The following is a 20578-nucleotide window of genomic DNA, read 5'->3' on the forward strand; positions in this document are numbered from 1 at the left end:
TAAGCCATACAAAAGTTTTTTTGCAATGAACAAACCTAAATTTAGTTTCTTAAAGAGAAAAATCCTGATATGTACATAGTACAGAATTATTGACAGAATTATTTTAGTTTATTATTGCTTTCAAGAAATTTAGGTCGTTTTTTAACAGTGATTTGAAATCACTGTCAAAAACTGTCAGCAAAAATAACTGGAAGCAGATGAGACTAGAGGCCTCGCACATTCAAGTTAAAAATGTCTGCACTTTTTCTCACATTAAAAATAAGCTGGATAGGATGCAAAAAGGCCTGCATTAAGATTTGGGAGAAAAACATTAATGCTGATAAATGTACAGAAAGAAATCTGTACATTTTTGAAAAGTAACTCTCTCATGACAGTTAACCTTTTCTTTGTCTTGTGTCTCTTAGTTTTCTTTTATTGTTAATACAGTATTTAAAAACATACGATGCGCAAAAAGCATTCACTGTTTTAACCACAGATATATCCTTGTTATAACATGCTTTGCATTTACATAATCACAGAGCATTCATACGCACCACATTCCCGCTATTGTATACACTGTATAATCTCTGCCTCATTTAGGTCACAAGACATTGTACTGTAATAAATGGCAGTCCGTTGGACTCCTAGATTGTTTTGTGAAGCCTCCACAAAGAGCTTTGCTTTTGCTGGCGCACAAAACAACCACTGGCATTCAAACTAGACAATATGGATTATGCAGTACAATAAGAAACACATTTTTGGTGTCTCTCAGTAGAACTCAAAAGACTTGTTCTTCACTCCAAGAAAAATCTGATAAATACGCCTATGTTATCAAGAATCGGGTCAGATCATTCAACATGTACCTAAATGTGGGGTGTAAGGAATGACATACAGGGAACGGGCTTTCAACAACAGTTACATACTGATGTCATGCTAATGCAGAGCATGTCAACTTTGCAAGGAAGAGATAAACTGGTTATTAGTCAAAGACAAGCCATGACGTAACATTGGCACGTCAAGTTGAAAGACAGTTTGCAAACAAGCCTTGCATGTTCTCAGTGCAAATGTACTGCAGTGGAAGTGGATCTGAGGTACAGTACATAGTCTAGTGAAAAACAGCAAGACATAACATTAAGTGTCAGCAGATCAACAATTAAACAAGTTCAGGTGTTTCAATGTCCTCATATATATACAGTTGATAGCAAAGAGAGACATCGTTAAAACTAGATGTCTGGAACTGCTTGAAGTCCAGATGAGTTTAAAAGTACAATCAGTATCAGCAGGATTTAACCTCTAGGTTGGAGAAGAAATGAGCAGTTGCCATAGAGATATCTGAAAATATTGTTATTGTTGGGAAGTGTTTATTACAGTAGACTGCTGGTATTAAGCTGCCAGTGGCTAATGCTGTGTTTGAAATTCTCTGCATGCACAAATGTGGGAAATGAACACGCAGCCAGGTCAAAACTACAAACACTCAGCAATCGCATCAATGCAGCTTCCTGTTGCCGTTTCGGCCGTCGATTTTCAAGGCTAGTTGAGCGCAGATGTGTTTCCTCTCCCCGCGGAGGGCTGCGTGCCCTGCTCCAGGTGCCCTGTTGACAGATTTCTCATCGGTTTGTGAGCTCTAGTACGGCTGTCAGAATTCCTGCTAGGCATCTTTTCAACATGGTAGTTGACACTAGCGGTGTGATAGCTGCTTTTAACGAATTGGTAGCTTATAGGAGAAGTCCACTTTCAGAACAAGAATTTACAGATAATGTACTCACCCCCTTGTCATCCAAGATGTTCATGTCTGTCTTTCTTCAGTCATAGAGTTTTTGAGGAAAATATTTCAGGATTTTTCTCCATATAATGGACTGATATGGTGCCCCAAGTGTGAACTTCCAACATGCCAAATGTGGTTGTAAACGATCCCAGCTGAGGAACAAGGGTCTTATCTAGCAAAATGATCGTTATTTTCATTTTAAAAAAATATACAATTTAAATACTTTATAATCTCAAGCGTCATCTTGTCATGCTCTGCCTGAACTCTGTGTATTCTGACTGTTAGGGTATGTCAAAAATCTCTGATTGTATTTTCTCACTCAACTTCAAAAATAACTTCAAAATCATCCTACATTGATGTAAAAGTACCAACCCAGTCTTTGCAAAGTGAACATGCAAAGAAGATCAAACACCCTTAACAAAAAAGGTAAAACAGTGATATAGGGCGATTTTGAAGTTGAGGGAGAACATGAGATGAGAGTTTTTCAACATACATGGTCATGAACCAGAAAAAAACAGAGTTCAGGCAGAGCAAGACAAGACGAGCATTTGACATTAAAAAGTATATAAACTGTGTTATTTTTTTTTTTAAATAACCGATTGTTTCACTAGATAAGACCCTTCTTCCTCGGCTGGGATCATTTACAACTGCATTTGGGATCTTTTGAAGCTGCATTTAAACTGCATTTTGGACATTCAAGCTTGGGGCACCATAGAGGTCCATTATATGGAGAAAAATGCTAAAATGTTTTCCTCAAAATTTCTTTATGATTGAAGAAAGACATGAACATCTTGGATGACGAGGGGGTGAGTACATTATCTGTAATTTTTTGTTCTAGAAAGTGGACTTTAATGTCCAGATAACAACCCAAGCATGCTGGAAAAAATGCCTGTGACTTTTCTGCAAAATGATTTTATGTTGTTTCTTGCATGGTTTGCAACACTTCCAAAGTGTACTGAACATGCCTTTACTGAGTGGATATTTTAAATTGAAAAAGATCAATGTGAATTTGGGAGTGTTTCATTACGTTGGTTGTATGTATCGCTGCAGTTCACATTAATAAAATGCATCAAACTAATTGTTCAGTGAGTGGCGGTAAATGTTTAATACTCTATTGCATTTGAACATACACTAGCTAATGTGATTAAGTGCATTTGCTGATGCAACTATACCAGTTTAGAAGACTTTCAGCCATTTATTGAGTGTTGTGACTTATGCAGGGTTTTCTGTGGGTCTTAAAAAGGTCTTTAAAAGTCTTAATTCACCTTTTCAGGCCTGAAATCAAAGCAGGAAGTCTTAAATTCATAAAGTTGTGGTATTAAATGTTGCATTCAATGCAAAAATGAATATCTTTATTTTTCCGATTCCATTGGCAGATTTTTGTTATAATCAACTTACTTTATTCTGATAAATGTTTTAGAAAATATTTATTTATTTTTAGGGCTGTCAAATGATTAATCGTGATTAATCGCATACAAAATAAAAGTTTGAGTTTGCGTAATACATGTGTGTGTACTGTGTTTAATTATTATGTATATATATATATATATATATATATATAATACAAACACATTCATGTATATGTTTTAGAAATATTTACAAGTATATGTATTTATTATAATTTTTTATATAATTTATATGTAAATAAACATATTTTGTACATAACACATTTCTCTTAAATATATACATAATAATTACACACAGTACACACACATATAGGCAAACTCAAACTTTTATTTTGTATGCGATTAATCACAATAAATCATTTGACAGCCCTGCTCTTCTTATGTTATTTTGCATCTACAGTAAATGTATCTTGATTTAAGGATCTTAATTAGATTAATCTTACATTTTCTTTACTCATTCTTAAAAAAAGTCTTTGAAAAAAGTCTTACATTTTAAAGGGCTTCAGTGCTTTACCAGGTAAGCTAATGAGCAAGTTTACTATTTTAGAAAAGCCATACATGTGGAGCTGGTTATGTGATGCAATTGTCAAAATGTATTAGTTTACTTGTGTTTTGAGATTACTGTTTTATGCAAGGAACTGCATAAGAAAATTTACTTTATTTATCTATAGGTACGTTTTTAGAATTTTGCAGTAATGTAGGTAGAGGCATGTTTTCCATGAGTTGTCTTATGAAACATCGAAATGCTTTGGTTAACAGCTTAAAGAGTCTTTAAGTGCATCTCAGCAGTAAACAATCATATTTTTACATTCAGCTGTTGCTAAGGCTACCAAACCATTCCCAGCATTATCGATAAACAGGGTTCATCGCCACAGAGTGCAGTCGTGGCTGACAGCTCACTCAGCCAAGCACTGGGTCGTAGCACAGCTGTGGAGGATGTCTGCTCAGTCATCTGGGGCTAAAATGAGGTAAACTCACAGCGCTTCATGAAAATGAAGAGTATGAGAGCAGAAAGCATGCAGGGTGGTGTGGGGAAGTGTGTCACACTGCACCAGAGGCACACGCTTGATGGCGGTGGCATCCGCGTGGCTGCTCTATACTTGCTGTTTGGATTGTCACATTAGTCATTCGCTGCTTGCTGACGGCTCATGTTATTAGCTTGATTTCTGTACATTTAGTAACGCATCATGAATAAAGAAGTTACCCAGGCAGAAAATATACAGATGATTCGCAGTTAAACTACAGCTATTTCACCTGAAGGGTATTGAATATTTACTTTATGTTGCATTTTAGTCTCGTTTGCTAAAGAAAGTATCACTGTTTCTGTTGGTCAAAACAAAATACTAAGGGTTTGGGATTTTTATACAACTTCTGACCCTAAATATTACATTTTAAGGCATAACCTGTCCAGTACAGTTTGTGCTACAGACATGAACAATAGCTGTTATTATCATAAAGTTGTTTTTGAGAGGTGCAATTTTTTTCTAAGCAATTGTTGAAAGTTGATTGTAACAAATTATTTTTAACTGTCCTTCATTTTTTTAAATGAAGTAAAAATCAAGCTGAATGGGGGCAGTTTAAAAGCAGAAATGTGAAGCTTGTAATTTCATATTCTTATTAAAACATTTTTCAGCATTGTATTATTACAGCTTTAAAGCCATAGAAATAATTGTTGTTTTAGGACTCATGGTGTAAAGTTGAATATAACTTTTCCACACCATGTTAACACATATTGTCTATGTCTTGTCACTATATTTTCCTTGTTAACAAAAAGTACTGCATTAATATGAAGGAATTTTCCTTTTTTATATAGGTGTTCTACCTGTATTTTTTTATTTTGTTTTTTTACAGTGTAATGTTTACAAATTGGCCTTCCCTTAAAGTGCATCACTGTAATCCAGATTTTTGAAGAAAAGGATAGAAGTGTTATTAATTATCAAATTCATTTTTGTAGCATCAATATTGTCCCACATGCTGTTGAGCTTTACTTCTACTGAACCGGGAGTATTCTATGGAAGCCTGTTTCCACCACTGAATAAAAAAAGGGTAATTGCAACTTTTTTTACTCAGAATTGCATGATACAAACTCGCAATTCTGACTTTTTTTCTCAGAATTGTGAGATATAAACTCGCAATTGCGAGTTATAAAGTCAGTATTGTGTGTTATAAACTCACAATTGCAAGAAAAAACCCAGAATTAAACTCACAATTCTCAGAAATAAAGTTGCAATTCTGAGAAATTAAAAAATTGTGAGATATAAAGTCACAATTGAGTTTATATCTCACAAATCTGACTTTATAACATGCTGTTGAGAGTCATTAAGTCTGAATTTAAACTGAAACTTTTCCCCCTTTAGAATTGGACTCACAATTGTGAGTTTATATCTTACAATTCTGAGAAAAAAAGTCAGAAATGGGAGATACAAACTCGCATTTGCGAGAAAAAAAGTCAGAATTGGGAGATACAAACTCGCATTCGCAAGAAAAAATGTTTATATTTAGTTTATATTATGCACTTCTGAGAAAAAGTCACAAAAGTCACTTTTTTATTTAGTGGCAGAAACAGACTTCCATGATATTCCTTCAAGATTTTTGGGCACAAAAAAAAAAAAAAACCCAACAACAATAGACTTACACTGAGAGCAGAGCCTTATCCAGAGAACAGAATATCAGAAAGACTTGTGGGTGGGCTGTTTTGACTAGCAAGTAACCATCATGCAATCATCCAAAATACCCTAGCAACCACATAGTAATGAGCTCACAACCACTCTCAATACCTTAGCAACCACATATTGTAGCACTGCCCTGGCAAACATGTGGGAGCGTTAGTGATTGTGTGTATAGCGAAGATGCATATTAAAGCTTTGCTAATTTCTCAACAGCTTCTTTCTATGTGCAGCTGACATTGAGCCAGGCTTGAGAAGGAGAGAACTTTTAAAGAAAATACACAAAGACGGTGCTGACTCGCTTTGTGTTTCCTCAGGGTTTACTGCGGTTTCTCATGAATGTGCATAATTCAAAGAATGGGTAGTGGAGATTACAACAGTGTGGCTATGATGAAAAACACATTATTATATTTTCTGCTACATTTGCAGACTTCCTTCATGTAAGCGTTTGAAAATTGTGAACATTAGTGGTGGAGGGCGTGCCAGTGTTTGCGTGTGTGTGTGCATTTGAAGGTGAGAGACTGTTTCATCTCAGTTCCCATGATCCCCTTCCCCCTGACGCTCTATTCATCTCTCACGGTTTCCAGTGGGGTATGTCAGTCAGTCAGGCCTGGTCTCCAGCAGGGTAAATATACATACCGTCCGACCGGCCCCAGCACACATATTTGACCTAAAACCATGTCATTTCTGCTCAATGCTGTATTTACAAGTGCTCTGCGGCATGACTTCATTTGAAGACTACAGTCATGAGTAGTTTTTGCACACCCACACACAAAATGACTCCTTAATTAGTCTTTTATTTTTTTGACTTGATATCTAGTATTTGTAGTAAAATCTATAAATCTTACAAGATACACATTTTCAGAAGCAACACTTCATAAGATGCTTAGAGTTGTTAAAGAAATAGTTCACCCAAAAATGAAAATTCTGTCATTAATTACTCACCCTCATGTCATTCCAAACCCATAAGACAGTTCATCTACAGAACACAAATTACGATATTTTTGATGAAACCTGAGAGCTTTCTGACCCTCCATAGACAGCAACAGTACTCTCATCGTGGTAATCTCATGAACGTGTCTCGAAGACGTCTTCTTTGCACACAAAAAGTATGGACTATTTTAACAATGTTCTTATTACCTTTCTGGGACTTGAATGTGTCAGTTGCGTTGCTGTCTGTACAGGTTTGGAACGACATGAGGGTGAGTAATAAATGACAGAATTTTCATTTTTAAGTGAACTGTCCCTTTAAGAATTTAATAGATTTCATTTTCAACACAAGTATATTTTCTCTTACTGCACTGGCAGTTTTTTCCCCCACTTGTTTTAACTTGTTTATACTTAAAACTATAATAGTCCATTATACTTGAAAAAAAGGGAGGAAATCTTCCAGTGCAGTAAGCCAAAATATGCACTCTCGGAAAGCCAGTCTTGTCAAGAATTTTTTTTTACAGTGCACATTAAGAAACATTACTACAAAAAGTTTTTTTTCAGCTGTAGTCCCAGGACAGAAAGCCACCCTATAAAACGATTATGAAATTCAAATTACTTAATAATTAAAATTGTTATAAACATGCTAAAAAAATGCATTTTTGTTCTAGTCTTCACAGTGCAAACAATTATTTTTTAACCACTATTTTCCCCTTGCTTTTAAATAAACGTCCTTAAAACAGAGTTGTGCTTTGATTTTGACAAAGTTGTCAAACAATCTTGTTCACACAGATCCACAAAAAAGACTAAAAATGCTGTATTACGCATGCCAGGCCAGTAGTTGGCGGTGTCACTTTGTAAAGAAACACTACTGTACACAAAGACTAAATAAGCATGCACACGATGTCACCAGTTTCACCAGTTTTCACAAACACAGAGACAATAACGGTGTCATTTTTCAAAAACATTCACTTTGTAACCCATTTTTCAAAACTTTACATTTCTAGGCCCTTAAAGGAGTAGTTCACTTCCAGAATAACAATTTACAGATAATGTACTCACCCCCTTGTCATCCAAGATGTTCATGTCTTTCTTTCTTCAGTCGTAAAGAAATTATGTTTTTTTGAGGAAAACATTTCAGGAATTATCTCCATATAGTGGACTTAGGTGGTGCCCGCGAGTTTGAATGTCCAAAATGCAGTTTCAAAGGGCTCTAGCAAACCAATCAGTCATTTTCTAAAAATGTAATAAAATGTATATACTTTTTAACCTTAAATGCTCATCTTGTCTAGCTCTGTGATGCACATGTGTACTCTGTGTAATCCGGGTCAATCGAAAAACTCCCATCTCATTTTCTCCTCCAAATTAAAAATTGTCTTACGTCGCTGTTTTACCCTTTTTTGTAAAGGGCGTTTGACCTTCTTTGCATGTTCACTTTGTAAACACCAGATTGGTACTTCCGCAGTGATTTTAAACAATTTTAGCGTTGGAGGAGAAAATGAGATGGGAGTTTTTTGACATACCCTAATTGTATTAACCCGGATTACACAGAGTACACATGTGCATGGCAAAGCTAGACAAGCATTTGAGGTTAAAAAGTATATAAATTTTATTTTTTTTTTTTAGAAAATGACATGTTTCGCTATATAAGACCTTTCTTTCTCGGTTGGGATCGTTTAGAGCCCTTTAAAGCTGTATTTAAACTGCATTTTGTTTCATTCAATCTCACAGGCACCATTGAAGTCCACTACGTGGAGATAATTCCTGTAATGTTTCCTCAAAAAACATAATTTCTTCACGAAGGCATGAACATCTTGGATGACAACGGGGTGAGCACATTATCTGTCAATTTTTGTTCTGGAAGTGAACTACTCCTTTAAAATGCATTTTTGTGTAAATGAAAGCCCAAGTATAAAATGTTTTTTGTTTTTAGAATGTATAAAAAGAACATATAAAGACAAGTTTTCTGTTTTTAGTTGCAAATGGTGTTGTGTAAATGGCCCCTAAGATATTAAGACTTGTTTTCAGACAACATATCTAGTTTATTATTTTTTTTTAACAAAATCTTGTGAGGATTATGGTTAAAACAAGATCTGTTTTGCCACTGGGGTAAGACATTAATTCAAACTATTTTCTAAAATCAAGTCTAATAATATCTTATTTGCCCTCACTTCAGTGTATTTTGTTTTAAGGATATCAAGATTTTTTTCTCTCTCTATAAAACACAACATAAATACATAAGGCTTACGTTTGCAGCAGGAGATTTATAAGATATGAAACGTTTAGCATATTAAATAATCATAATTTAGCTTTCCTGATGAGTTTCTCGGTCATAATAGTAATTAAGCGGGTGTCATTGGTGTCATTGCACCTTTATAGATGGCAGCCCGTTGCTATAGCAACAGCTTGGGTGGACACACCTGATAATAACGGGTGTGAACGAGAAAGCAGAGAAGCCCATTGTTTCTTGCCTTCTCTCTTGCATTTTTTTTCCTTTTCGTTTTAATTCTCTTTTTTCCCCTCTTTTCTTTATTTGTGCCTGACGGATACGCAGAGCTCCACATTTTAATTAGCATCGAACTTTCTGTTGAGACCTGAAGAGAGTGAATCATCAAAGGCTCGTTTTTGTTTATTCCTCGGTGCTATTCTCGGCAAAGTTTGTCTCCAGAACTCTGATGAGACAGCCCGTTCCCCTCGCGGCAGTTTGGAAGTTACCCATTAGCCTTGGGGAAGAAGATGAGTAAACACTTTCATTCTTGGTAAAAGCATATCTCTCCCCACTCGCAAAGCGCATGAGAGACACAGGAAGGTTCTTTGTCACAGTCAAGGCCTCATTTGACATAAGAGCTTATAAGTCCTGTGATTCCTTGCCATAAAAACCCAGGGGTCTCCACAACCTGTGTTAAAACAAGCGCCGCAACAAGCCAGTCAGAAAGAAAAGAGAAGCGTTTTGTTTAATCTTCCTGTATTTACTGGTCTGGCTGTATTTGTTGGCACAAACTCAGACAAAGGTGGGTTTATTCTGTTTAGCTTTTGCACTTCCATATATTTATTATACACACCCATATTTTTTCCCTCCCCAAGAAACAGACCCTCTCCTGCGGGTGTTCAAGGTACGAACATCAACAAGGATCAAACGACCCAGTCTGTGTGAGTTCATGTATGCCGAGTCTAACGTGACCTGAAGGGAACACACAGCTTCTGTTCTCAGCACTGAAAGCTGAAAGTAAAATCCTTGCGTTAAACCGTGTTCTCCGTTAACGCTTCAGGCCTGTATGATAGCTATGAAGATGATGAAATGTCTTCCTGAAAACATTTCACATTTGCTCATTGCTCATTGCTTTGATTCCTGGGTAAAATGCCTTACAAGTCAGTCAGTTAAAGGGTTAATTCACTGCTGGCAAGATGGGGTTTTATTAAAAGTTGGCTTTGGTCTGTGGAGCAGAAACATGTTTTTTTTTTTTTTTGGTGTTTTATGACTTTAGAAAACAGAAAAAGGGCTCTGGTGAAAAAGGTGGGAAAACTTCAACACCCACAATGCACTGGGCTTCATCAGACTAGCTAAGAGTGGAGATACAAAATGTGGAAGTACTATTCGTAGTTTTAGTACTGGGACTGTCAAAATCAAGCTGGATGGTGTGTTTTGTGCATTTTAATTCACAGAAATCCTACAAAGTATGTAGTCTTTCAGAAACTGTCCTTTTTTGTCATCTATAATGCATGATTTTTTCCCTTTAATTAACCTAGACAACTTATGCATAGACTAATATTTTTCTGATGTTTAGACTATATTAACAAGGGTTTATTCAAATATAGAATAAAACAACACCTTTTTGCCTCGTCAAAAACAGCTCTGTTCACTGCAACCCGTTTTGCATGTCTCTTAAATGATAATGAGCTTCTGCTCACCCCGCCCCCTCTTCCATATTTTGTGTATTCAGTGTCACGTTACCACCAAAAAACAACTAATCCACTGCGTCCTCAGTGGCTGTGATGTCAGGTACAAATGAAGACTTGCATGTTCACTTTTACATCCGACTACAAAACACCTGCACTGCTTACAAGATGTTGTCACTACAGCTGCTCAAGCGCAGAGAAACTTGCTGAGGGTGGAAATATACTAATACGGGACAGTGTGTCTGTCAGCAGTTGTGACATCATACTGCACAGAAAATCAAAAAAGCTTGATAACTGAAAATGTTTTTTGGTGAAGTGAATAATTTTTAGCATTGTAGGGTGGTTGTGTCCACACATTTATATGCAAACATCATGTAAAAGTGAATTCTGAATCCAATGTCACCTTTGTCACCTTTAATACATTTTAAAGACTTTTACAAAGTCTTGATTTTGTTTTGGGGGTGTAGTAGAACATGCTCTCATGCTTGGTGGTTCGAAAAATGCATTATTTTTTACATTATTACAATACCTTTCTCCCCAGCCTGACACAAATGGCTCGATTAGTTCCAGGTTTGATGAAGGCCCGCCTTACGAAAAAACAAAATGTGTTGTGATTGGTTAGCTGTCCCAGTGCATTCTGACTGGCGAACAGCTTAGACGGCGTTTCAGTACTGCCACGCCCCTTACCGAAGCAGCAAGTTCCGTCTGCTCCATTATAGTTAAGGATAATATTAAGATATAGTTGGCACTACAGTAGTGATGGGTCCTATCCTCAGCCTGCGAGATCGCCCATACATGATACTATCGTGCTAATTTATTTAATTAATTACATACTTAGTTTCACTGCCCAAAACCAGCTCCAGCATAAGGTTAAAAGCAGCCTAATGTTTTTAATATGACTTAATTTGTATTTAACATGACAGCAATTGAATAAAAACATTGTAAGTTACTAATTATAATGCTTATATTTCCTTAGATATTCAAAAAGCAGCTACAGAAAATAAGCAAAGAACATCATCACTGATTAGCCTAGTCTCGTCTAGTGCAAGTCTGTGCATTTTAAAAAACACTTGCGTTATAAGTGAAGCTATTTGCATTGTATGATGAATAAATCTCTTACCACACACTGCACGTCTGACACGGCCACCGGAGCAGATCACGGACACTCTAGGCAATGCTTGTGTTTATACTTAATCAACTGAATAAAAGTTGTAATTTCTTCAAAAAGTACTGACCCCAAACTTATGAACAGTACTGTGCATTTCATTGCAAGTCAAAGTGTGGTTTTAGAAATTGCCAAATCTGCATTGTCATGTTATTTTTTCCATGCACTACAATCTCGAAAGGAAAAAAACAACAAAGATGATCTAAACAGAATATAGAGAGAAAGTGGATGTCAACAAGATGAAGATATATCAAAGTCAGCTACAGCAGAAGCTTCACTGAGTCATCACTGAGTTTCCAGCGTCCTCAGAACACTCTGAGATTTTGATACAAAACAAGACATCTGACACTGATCAGAAAATTAAAATGAGCAAAAGAACATAAAGATCTGCTGGTACATGCTTTTAAAGAAAAACTATTATTCATCTTTGCATAGTACTAAGTGAGCTGTTGTGTGAAAGCACTTTATGAGAAGCCCTGCAAAACAAAGCGCAAGATGAAATTTCATCTGAATATCAACATAAACTGACTCGTTGCATGCAAAGTCTGCACAGCTGTCTTTGCTGTACAGCATTCGTGAAATAGAAAGTAATTTGTAACAAATGTGTTTACTGCAACTTTTATAAAATTGCATCCTTATTGAATAAAAATGCTAATTTCTTTCAAAAATATATTAATTTCATAAAGATTCCACAAACCATTTTTATTACATTATAATCAGCCATGTATACTGGACATATAGAACTATTTAGCCATTTTAAGTAATTCATGCAATGTTTATTTCTCTGTATACAGTAACTGTTTTCAAATTTAAAATGAAATCTATTTACTGGGATAAATAATGCAACCAACGTCTCTTATATTCCAGGTCCAGGATGGAACATGAAGCAGAGAAGTACCAGCAGCGGCTGAAAGCTATAGCGGTACGTCCCACAGAAGCTACGTTTGCATTTCATATATCATTATATGACAAGCCGAACCTGTCAACATCGTGCAGTGGAACAATTTACCATTTAAATGACAGCGTCGCTTAAGCTCTGCAAATAGTGTCACGCAGAAACATACAGACACATCCATCATATTAGAGTCTGCTGCTGTTTGACAACACTTATTATTGCAGTACCTGTGGACTTCCAGAGGTAGCCGTTATGAATTGTGCTTTAAATAGAAGCATGCATGATAACAAATAGACTGTTAGCAGTAGTGATAAAAATAACAGTTTCAAACAGAACAGAACAGAACAGAACAATTTAATCATTTAAAAACATTTTTCCATTACAAACAACCTTTAGTGCAATGGATGTTAAAGGTTCTTCATGGATTCATAGATGCCAACAAAGAACTATTTTTAAGAGTGTACAGCATGTCTCTCACAAACACACGCACAGGCATGGAAACTGGTGTTAGATGTGTTCACGACTCATTCTGTGGTCCCTAAATTATTAAGTGTGATGGAGTCTGTCCAGACCAGGTAAAACTACACCAGACAACAGCAAAGACGCTCTACACAAGAGCCTCTTCACCTGCTCGCTGACATACAAAATATTCATGTTCTCCAAATGCAGTTTAGTATTTATTTCAAGTCATGATGACAGTCGGGTGGTTGATTATGTCCAAAATTCAACATTTAAACATGCATTACCAATATTGAAAGCTTTTGGTTACACGGGACGACACTATGTTCAGAAATACAATCCAGGTGGAGAGATGATACTTTTCAGCAGACACGCACACTTGCTTCTTCGTATAAGTTTTTTTTTTTTTTTTTATTTGCATATTAAAATTACTTTTACTATGGTGTGGTTTACAGTGTATGGGAGATTCATATTTTATTACATACTTTCTTTTTGTCATGGCTATGTAACAAAATGTAACCAAAACCTATTTGTTATTTAAAAAATAAATTACATAAACCATTCAAAAGTTTGGGGTCAGCAAGATTTTTTTTTAATGGTTTTGAAAGAAGTTTGATTTATTTGATCAAAAATACAGTAAACAGTAACATTACAAATTTACATTTCAAAGTACTGTTTTCTATTTTAATATATTTGAATATATCATTTATTCCTGTGATTCTAAGCTGAATTTTCAGCAGCTTCAGTCTTCAGTTTCACATGATCCTTCAGAAATCATTCTAACATTATCAGTGTTGAAGACTTTATCAGTCTGTGTGACAGACTGAAGAGTGCAGGAAATAAGATATCACGAAAAACTATTGGTAGATGTGACGTCCCCTGACAAAACTGAAATGTATCAAGATAGCGGGAAGCCGCATTAGAGCAAAGCAGGTGTCGGTATACGGTAGGAAGGAACGCGTTAGGTTGTGTGAATATTCTGAAAGGGTGTTTTAAGTATACCTCAAGTCTGTGATATTTTCTGCTTTTAGGAGAAACGGCGGTTACAGGAGGAACAGGAGCGAGCCAAGAGAGAGATTGAGGATGAGAGACTGAGACTTCAGCAGCTCAAGGTGTGACCTCACACACACACACGCTCTCCTGCACGACCTGTGACCTGTTTTGCAGCCGGACACGTCAGGTCACGTTTGTGTTAAGTAGGCTGCGTCATGGAGTGGAATTTCACAAATGTAGGCCTATATGCACATACACAAAAACACACCAGAGCAACATGTAAAACGCAAGATCATCCAGTGTATACAAACACAAACACACACACACACACGGACATGATGTGTTTGTGTGAGTGTGTACATTCTCTCTCTCTCCCTCCCTCTCTCTCTCCATTGTTTCCATAACATTTCCAGACTGGCGTTCCCTCTTCCTATTCCTTTGTTTTCTTACTCTATTGGTTCCAGGACAAATTTTTTATACACTGTGTGTCTGTGTGTGTACATTTATGGGTGTTTCTTCAGCTATGAGCCCTTTTGTCCTTGTGGGAAAAAAAAAAACTCCTAAAGCAAACTTTTCACACTCTCACTACTAGTTATTTCACATCCACTAATAATTTTCAACAATATACAGTTGAAGTTAAAAGTTTATACACACCTTGCAGAATCTGCAAAATGTTAATTATTTTAGCAAAATAAGAGGGATCATACAAAATAAGATGTTATAAGATGTTATAAGATATTTTCAGACATTTACATAGTCAACAAAAGAAAATAATAGTTGATTATAAATAATAATTTATAAAAATGACCTTGTTCAAAAGTTTACATACATTTGAATCTTAATACTGTGTTGTTACCTGAATGATCCACAAGCTGTTTCCAGCAATGACTATATGATTTTGAGATCCATCTTTTCACACTGAGGACAACTGAGGGACTCATATGCAACTATTACAGAAGGTTCAAACACTCACTGATGCTCCAGAAGGAAAAACAATACATTAAGAGCCGGGGTGAAAACTTTTGAATTTGAAGATCAGGGTAAATTTAGCTTATTTTGTCTTCTGGGAAACATGGGAAACTATTTTCTGTAGCTTCTGAATAGCAGTACTAAATGGAAAAAATATATGATATTTAGGTAAAATAAGAAAATTGTACACATCCTCATTCAGTTCAAAAGTTTTCACCCCCAGCTCTTAAAGCATCGTTTTTCCTTCTGGAGCATCAGTGAGTGTTTGAACCTTCTGTAATAGTTGCATATGAGTCCCTCTGTTGTCCTCAGTGTCAGAAGATGGATCTAAAAATCATATAGTTGTTGGAAAGGGTTCAAATACACTAAAATGCTGAAAAAACAAAAAATTTGTGGGTCCTGAAGGACTTTTTTGAAGAACAGCGGGCAGTTTAACTGTTCAGGACAAACAAGGGACTCATGAACAACTATCACTAAACAAAAAACACAGCTGTGGATCATTCAGGTAACAGCACAGTATTAAAAATCAAGTGCATGTAAACTTTTGAACAGGGTCATTTTATAAATTCAACTTTCATTTCCTCTTGTGGACTGTACTGTATGTAAACATCTTTTATGTGAAGTATCTTATTCAGGTCAGTACTAAATAAAAAATAACATGCATTTTGTATGATCTCTCTTACTTTGGTAAAATAATAAACATTTTGTGGATTCCGCAAGGTGCATGTAAACTTTTGACTTCAACTGTATATAATGCACCATACTGTCATGCATGTCTGACAGCATCATTTTTCTTAAGCATTACAATAATTTCCACCACATCTCAAATCAAATATGATAAAGATTATAGTAATCAAATTAAAAATCATAATATTTATAAATAATATACAAGTAATATTTTCACACTTTTTACATCATTAAAAAAAATCAACAGCTTTATTTATGTTGACTTATTTTCTGACAGCTTAAATTTTATTTTATGCTTTTCACTGACTGTTATGAAAACCCTATTTACATTACATCATGTTTTGATAAACAATAATGATGAGAAAATTGAAATGATAAAATACTTACTAAGTATTATGTATTATGACTTATGATTTTAATAATAATTGTAACTTTATGTCATAATTAATCATAGTCTTAATATTATGTGACAGAAATGGGCTTCCACACATTTGTTGTGCCAGATGAGTCCACTAACTTCTGATTAAACATTATCTGTAGCAAAATCGCTAGACATGAAATATGTGTAAAAATTATTTGGTAACACTTTACAATAAGGTTTACTATTACACATTAGTTAACTATATTAGTTAACATGAACTAAGAATGAACAATGCGTCAACAGCATTTATTAATGAGAGCTAATGTTAATTCAGCATTTACTAATGCATTATTAAAATCACAAGTTGTGTTTGTTAATATTAGTTAATGCTCTGTGAGCTAACATGAATAAACTGATTGTATATTTTTAACTAACATCAACAAAAATGAATAAATAGTGTAAATAAATGTACTGTTCAAAATTCGTTCATGTTAGTTAATACATTACCTAATTTTAACAGATGACACCTTATTGTAACGTGTTACCAGTTAATTAAATATCAGTATGTCTTAAAGGGGTCATCGGATGCCTGTTTTCCACAAGTTGATATGATTCTTTAGGGTCTTAATGAAAAGTCTATAATACACTTTGATTAAAAATTCTCAATGGTAGTGTAAAGCAACACCATTTGTACCTTGCCAAAATCAGCTTTGCAAAAATCATCTCATTCTGGTCGAGGCTGCTTTAAATGCAAATGAGCTCTTCCTGCCCCGCCCCTCGCTTCTCTCTGTGGATTGACGAGCCTGTTTACTTTAGCCGAGTTTAGCTGCTAAACTTGCAAACTAGCACATTATTAGGAAAGACGATCGCAAAGATTCATAAAAAACCCTTATACTCACTTCTGCTGTAAGTGAAGCTGGATCACGAATGATTTGCACGAACATAGACCGATATATGTAGATCAGGAGGCGCATTCCCTTCACAAACAAACATAACCCACTGCATCTTCAGCGGCTCAGATGTCGGGAGTAAATGACGACCACTATGTTCATTGTTACATCCAGCAACAAAACACCTCAATCGCTCAATCGGAGATATTCTTGTCTAACTTACATCTCTACTCCGGCATTGAAACAAGGAGGTTTGACTGTTAGAGCTGATCTAAGGTAAGACGCTCATGTCAATCAACTATCGTGGGAACGGCTTCTGTCGGTGTGACGACAGGCATCTGAGAATGGCTCGATTTGAAAAAGGGGATACTATTTTTACAGATTAATTAAAAGCCACTGCAGGGATTTTTATCATTATAGGGTAGATTTGTACATACACTGCCAACACACATTAATGTTCAAACAACATGTAAAAGTCAACTTAGCATCCGATGACCCCTTGAAGATTATTTCACTGTTTATTTTAGCTTCTAAAATATTAAAGATTGAAGGTCTGGGTCAGGGACAACTATAAAATATACACATAAAACTAAATTTAGGAATGTGAATGTGATCACAATAAAATCTAAATGTCTCAGTATTACATAAATCCAACCACTGGAACATAAAAGCACCCACTGGGCAAGAAACGGCTATATGATAAGCAGGATAAGCAAAGCAAAATGTGTTTGTAGGGTTTATATTTGGGGTTTATAATCACAATAAAATCATGCATGTAGATAAAGTTTTATCGCATAGCTACTGTTGTCTTGCATTATCTTACATTAGTCCTCATACATTTTCAGTTTCCATGGTGCGCATGACTTCCTGTGTGGCAGCTGGTGGCTGCACTTTCGTGCACATTTTGGAATTCCCCGTCGATCTACACGTCAGAATAGACACTGCTGCGTTTTATTATTTTTGAAATACACACTAGATGGTCCTGATATAACCTTTCAGAAATGTGTTGTTACTTGTTTTTGCTGTTGGAAGTGGAATTAACAGAGGAGTGAAAGTACATTACGCTCAGCAGGAAATCTCATTTTAGACTTTAACCTTTTGCCGTTCTCTAAATTATATAAAGGATGTTTTGCAGCAGAATTATTCACTCTCAGTGCACTGTAGCTTTTCTACTTTCTTAAGATTTTTGTTCATTTAAAGACCCCACGAAATGGTTAGACAAACACTTTTCTCTTTTTTTTTGTATTGTCTCCTGCTGAAACAGGAAGTTGGGGTGGAACACATCAAACAGCTTTTTTTCATTTTGACAGCTTGTACCATGGACAAAAGCAATACAGACACAAATAAACCCACATACATGATATGATCTTCAGTGACCTTCTGTGAAGAAATGTATTAACTGCCTGTCAACTATGTTGGGTACATTGTTATGGTTTACAATATTTTGAAGATTTGAATTCAAATACATATTAACCTGATCAAGAAAATAAGATCTGGTTGGCCAGACAAGGCCTGCTATAGAAATTATGAGTTTATGATTGTCAACTGTGTTACCAGTAAAGCCATACGGTTTATCTGCAACATATTTGACAAACCCACCATCAGGGAAAGCATCTTTTTCTCTGTAATATTAAAATAGTGTTTAATGATTAGGTATGGCAAATGGCAGATAAGTTACAGTAATAAAATATATAAACTGAAACCAACAGCTGTTTGTAGCAATGGACCCTTTTCACAAGACTGTGATGACATGTTTCAACAATCATCATTATCATAAATCCTTGAAAGTTTTTCATATTTTGATTTTTTTTAAAAATGCATGTACATTTATAACACTATACTTTGTACTATATCACCTTTTCATCAAGTTACAAAAAACTAGTTAACGCTAATTTAAGGGTGTTTCTAATGCCGCATTTACGGTAAATTTGACAACAGTCTTCTGACCGCCGATATCAGTCCCTCTCAATTTTTTTCCTTTGATTAAAAGTCTCTTTTGTTATTTGAGCAAATGGGAATGCAAAAAATATATTTGTGGTACTCTCCCATTCGCTGCTCTGGGATTTTACCCAACTATGACCACTTCCGCTATGAGAAACCCGTAAATGTGAGAGATCCATAGCCAACAATACATTGTATGGGTCAAAATGATTGATTTTTCTTTTATGCCAAAAATCATTAGGATGTTAGATATTTTGTAAATTTCCTACCATAAATATATAATATTTTGATTAGTAATATGCATTGCTAAGAACTTCATTTGAACAACTTTTTGAACAAAAAGATTTTTTTTTTCAATATTTAGATTTTTTGCACCCTCAGATTCCAGATTTTCAAATAGTTGTATCTTGGGCCAAATATTGTCCTATCCTAACACACCATACATCAATGGAAGACTTATTTATTCAGCTTTCAGATGATGTATAAATCTCAATTAAAAAAAAATACCCTTATGACTGGTTTTGTGGTCCAGGGTCACATATTGCTTTTTCTTGACGCGAGATGTACCCTAAATGACAGAGTATGGTTTCTTCGGTGTCTTTGGTTCCGCTTATGCTCATACTCATATTACACACATAACAAACCACCATAATATACTTCCTGCTATTGCTAGAGAGTTGTGGGCAGGAGGGACACTTATTTAAGAGATATTATTAGACAAAGATTTGTATACACAAATTTTATCAGCAGAGAATGCAAATTTTGTCTGCCAGTTTTTGTCAACTTTTAGAAAACATATAGAGGAGATTAAAATACATGGATTAAAAGCCACACGAATCAGATTTGGATTTCATGTGGCCTTGAACAATAAAAACCATGCAACAATTAAGCAACATCACAAAAACAGCTGAATAAATAAGACGTTATTTAGTAAGTTTAAGCATAACCTTGACATCCTGCTCATATTTTCCTGTTGGCTTCCCAGTATGGTGCACTATGGTGTATGAATGAATTTTTTTTTCAATTCAATCACATTTTTTTATTTTTGTTATTGCAAATATAAACTTTTGTTGTGAATAGGCCTTTAAGCTCCAGAAACCAGTGTGCTGCAATGCCTTTGTTTGGCTGTTAGTGTGAACCGCTGATAAGAAATCTATTTAAACAATGTGTTGGCCGCATTAATTACATCTTCCTCCTTTCCCTGTTTCTCTCACAGAGGAAGTCCCTTAGAGACCAGTGGCTGATGGAAGGACCTCCTACATCTCCTGATAGTGCGGGACCTCGATCGCCCCTCTGGGGCTCTAAGGCTCAGGAGATAGAGACAAATATTAACAAGTATGGGTTTTTTCATCATATTTTTTCCACACTGAGCTTGTGGATGGTTACCACTTATGTGTGGTTGCTGAGGTGATCTGAATTGTTTCTTGCACATTGCTGAACCACTCACATGCAGTTTACAGAAGTATTTTTAGCACATTTCTACAGTTGCAAGGGTTTTTCCGAGTGTTTTAGTGCATTGCTTGTGTGTTTTAGATGGTTGCTTGCCATATATTTTTTGGGTATACTTGTTGTGAT

General features: G+C 35.5%; 2 protein-coding genes across 3 annotated transcripts in view; one reads left to right on the plus strand and one right to left on the minus strand.

Annotated features, from left to right (window-relative positions):
* Positions 1-20578, minus strand: part of plppr2b (phospholipid phosphatase related 2b) — a 147379-nt gene that overhangs the window by 88109 nt on the left and 38692 nt on the right. The window lies entirely within an intron of this gene.
* Positions 1-20578, plus strand: part of palm3 (paralemmin 3) — a 52424-nt gene that overhangs the window by 20196 nt on the left and 11650 nt on the right. Inside the window, exons 2-5 of one of the 2 annotated variants that reach the window (XM_051112653.1) lie at positions 8478-8575; positions 12676-12730; positions 14194-14274; positions 20220-20338. In XM_051112653.1, coding sequence (XP_050968610.1) covers positions 8565-8575; positions 12676-12730; positions 14194-14274; positions 20220-20338 — 266 coding nt within the window. In that variant the 5' untranslated portion in view covers positions 8478-8564. The remainder of the gene's footprint in view (positions 1-8477; positions 8576-12675; positions 12731-14193; positions 14275-20219; positions 20339-20578) is intronic. The other variant, XM_051112654.1, reaches the window with a different exon arrangement.

Source organism: Labeo rohita, chromosome 6, assembly GCF_022985175.1.
Source record: "Labeo rohita strain BAU-BD-2019 chromosome 6, IGBB_LRoh.1.0, whole genome shotgun sequence".
In the NCBI taxonomy this organism is placed as follows: domain Eukaryota; kingdom Metazoa; phylum Chordata; class Actinopteri; order Cypriniformes; family Cyprinidae; genus Labeo; species Labeo rohita.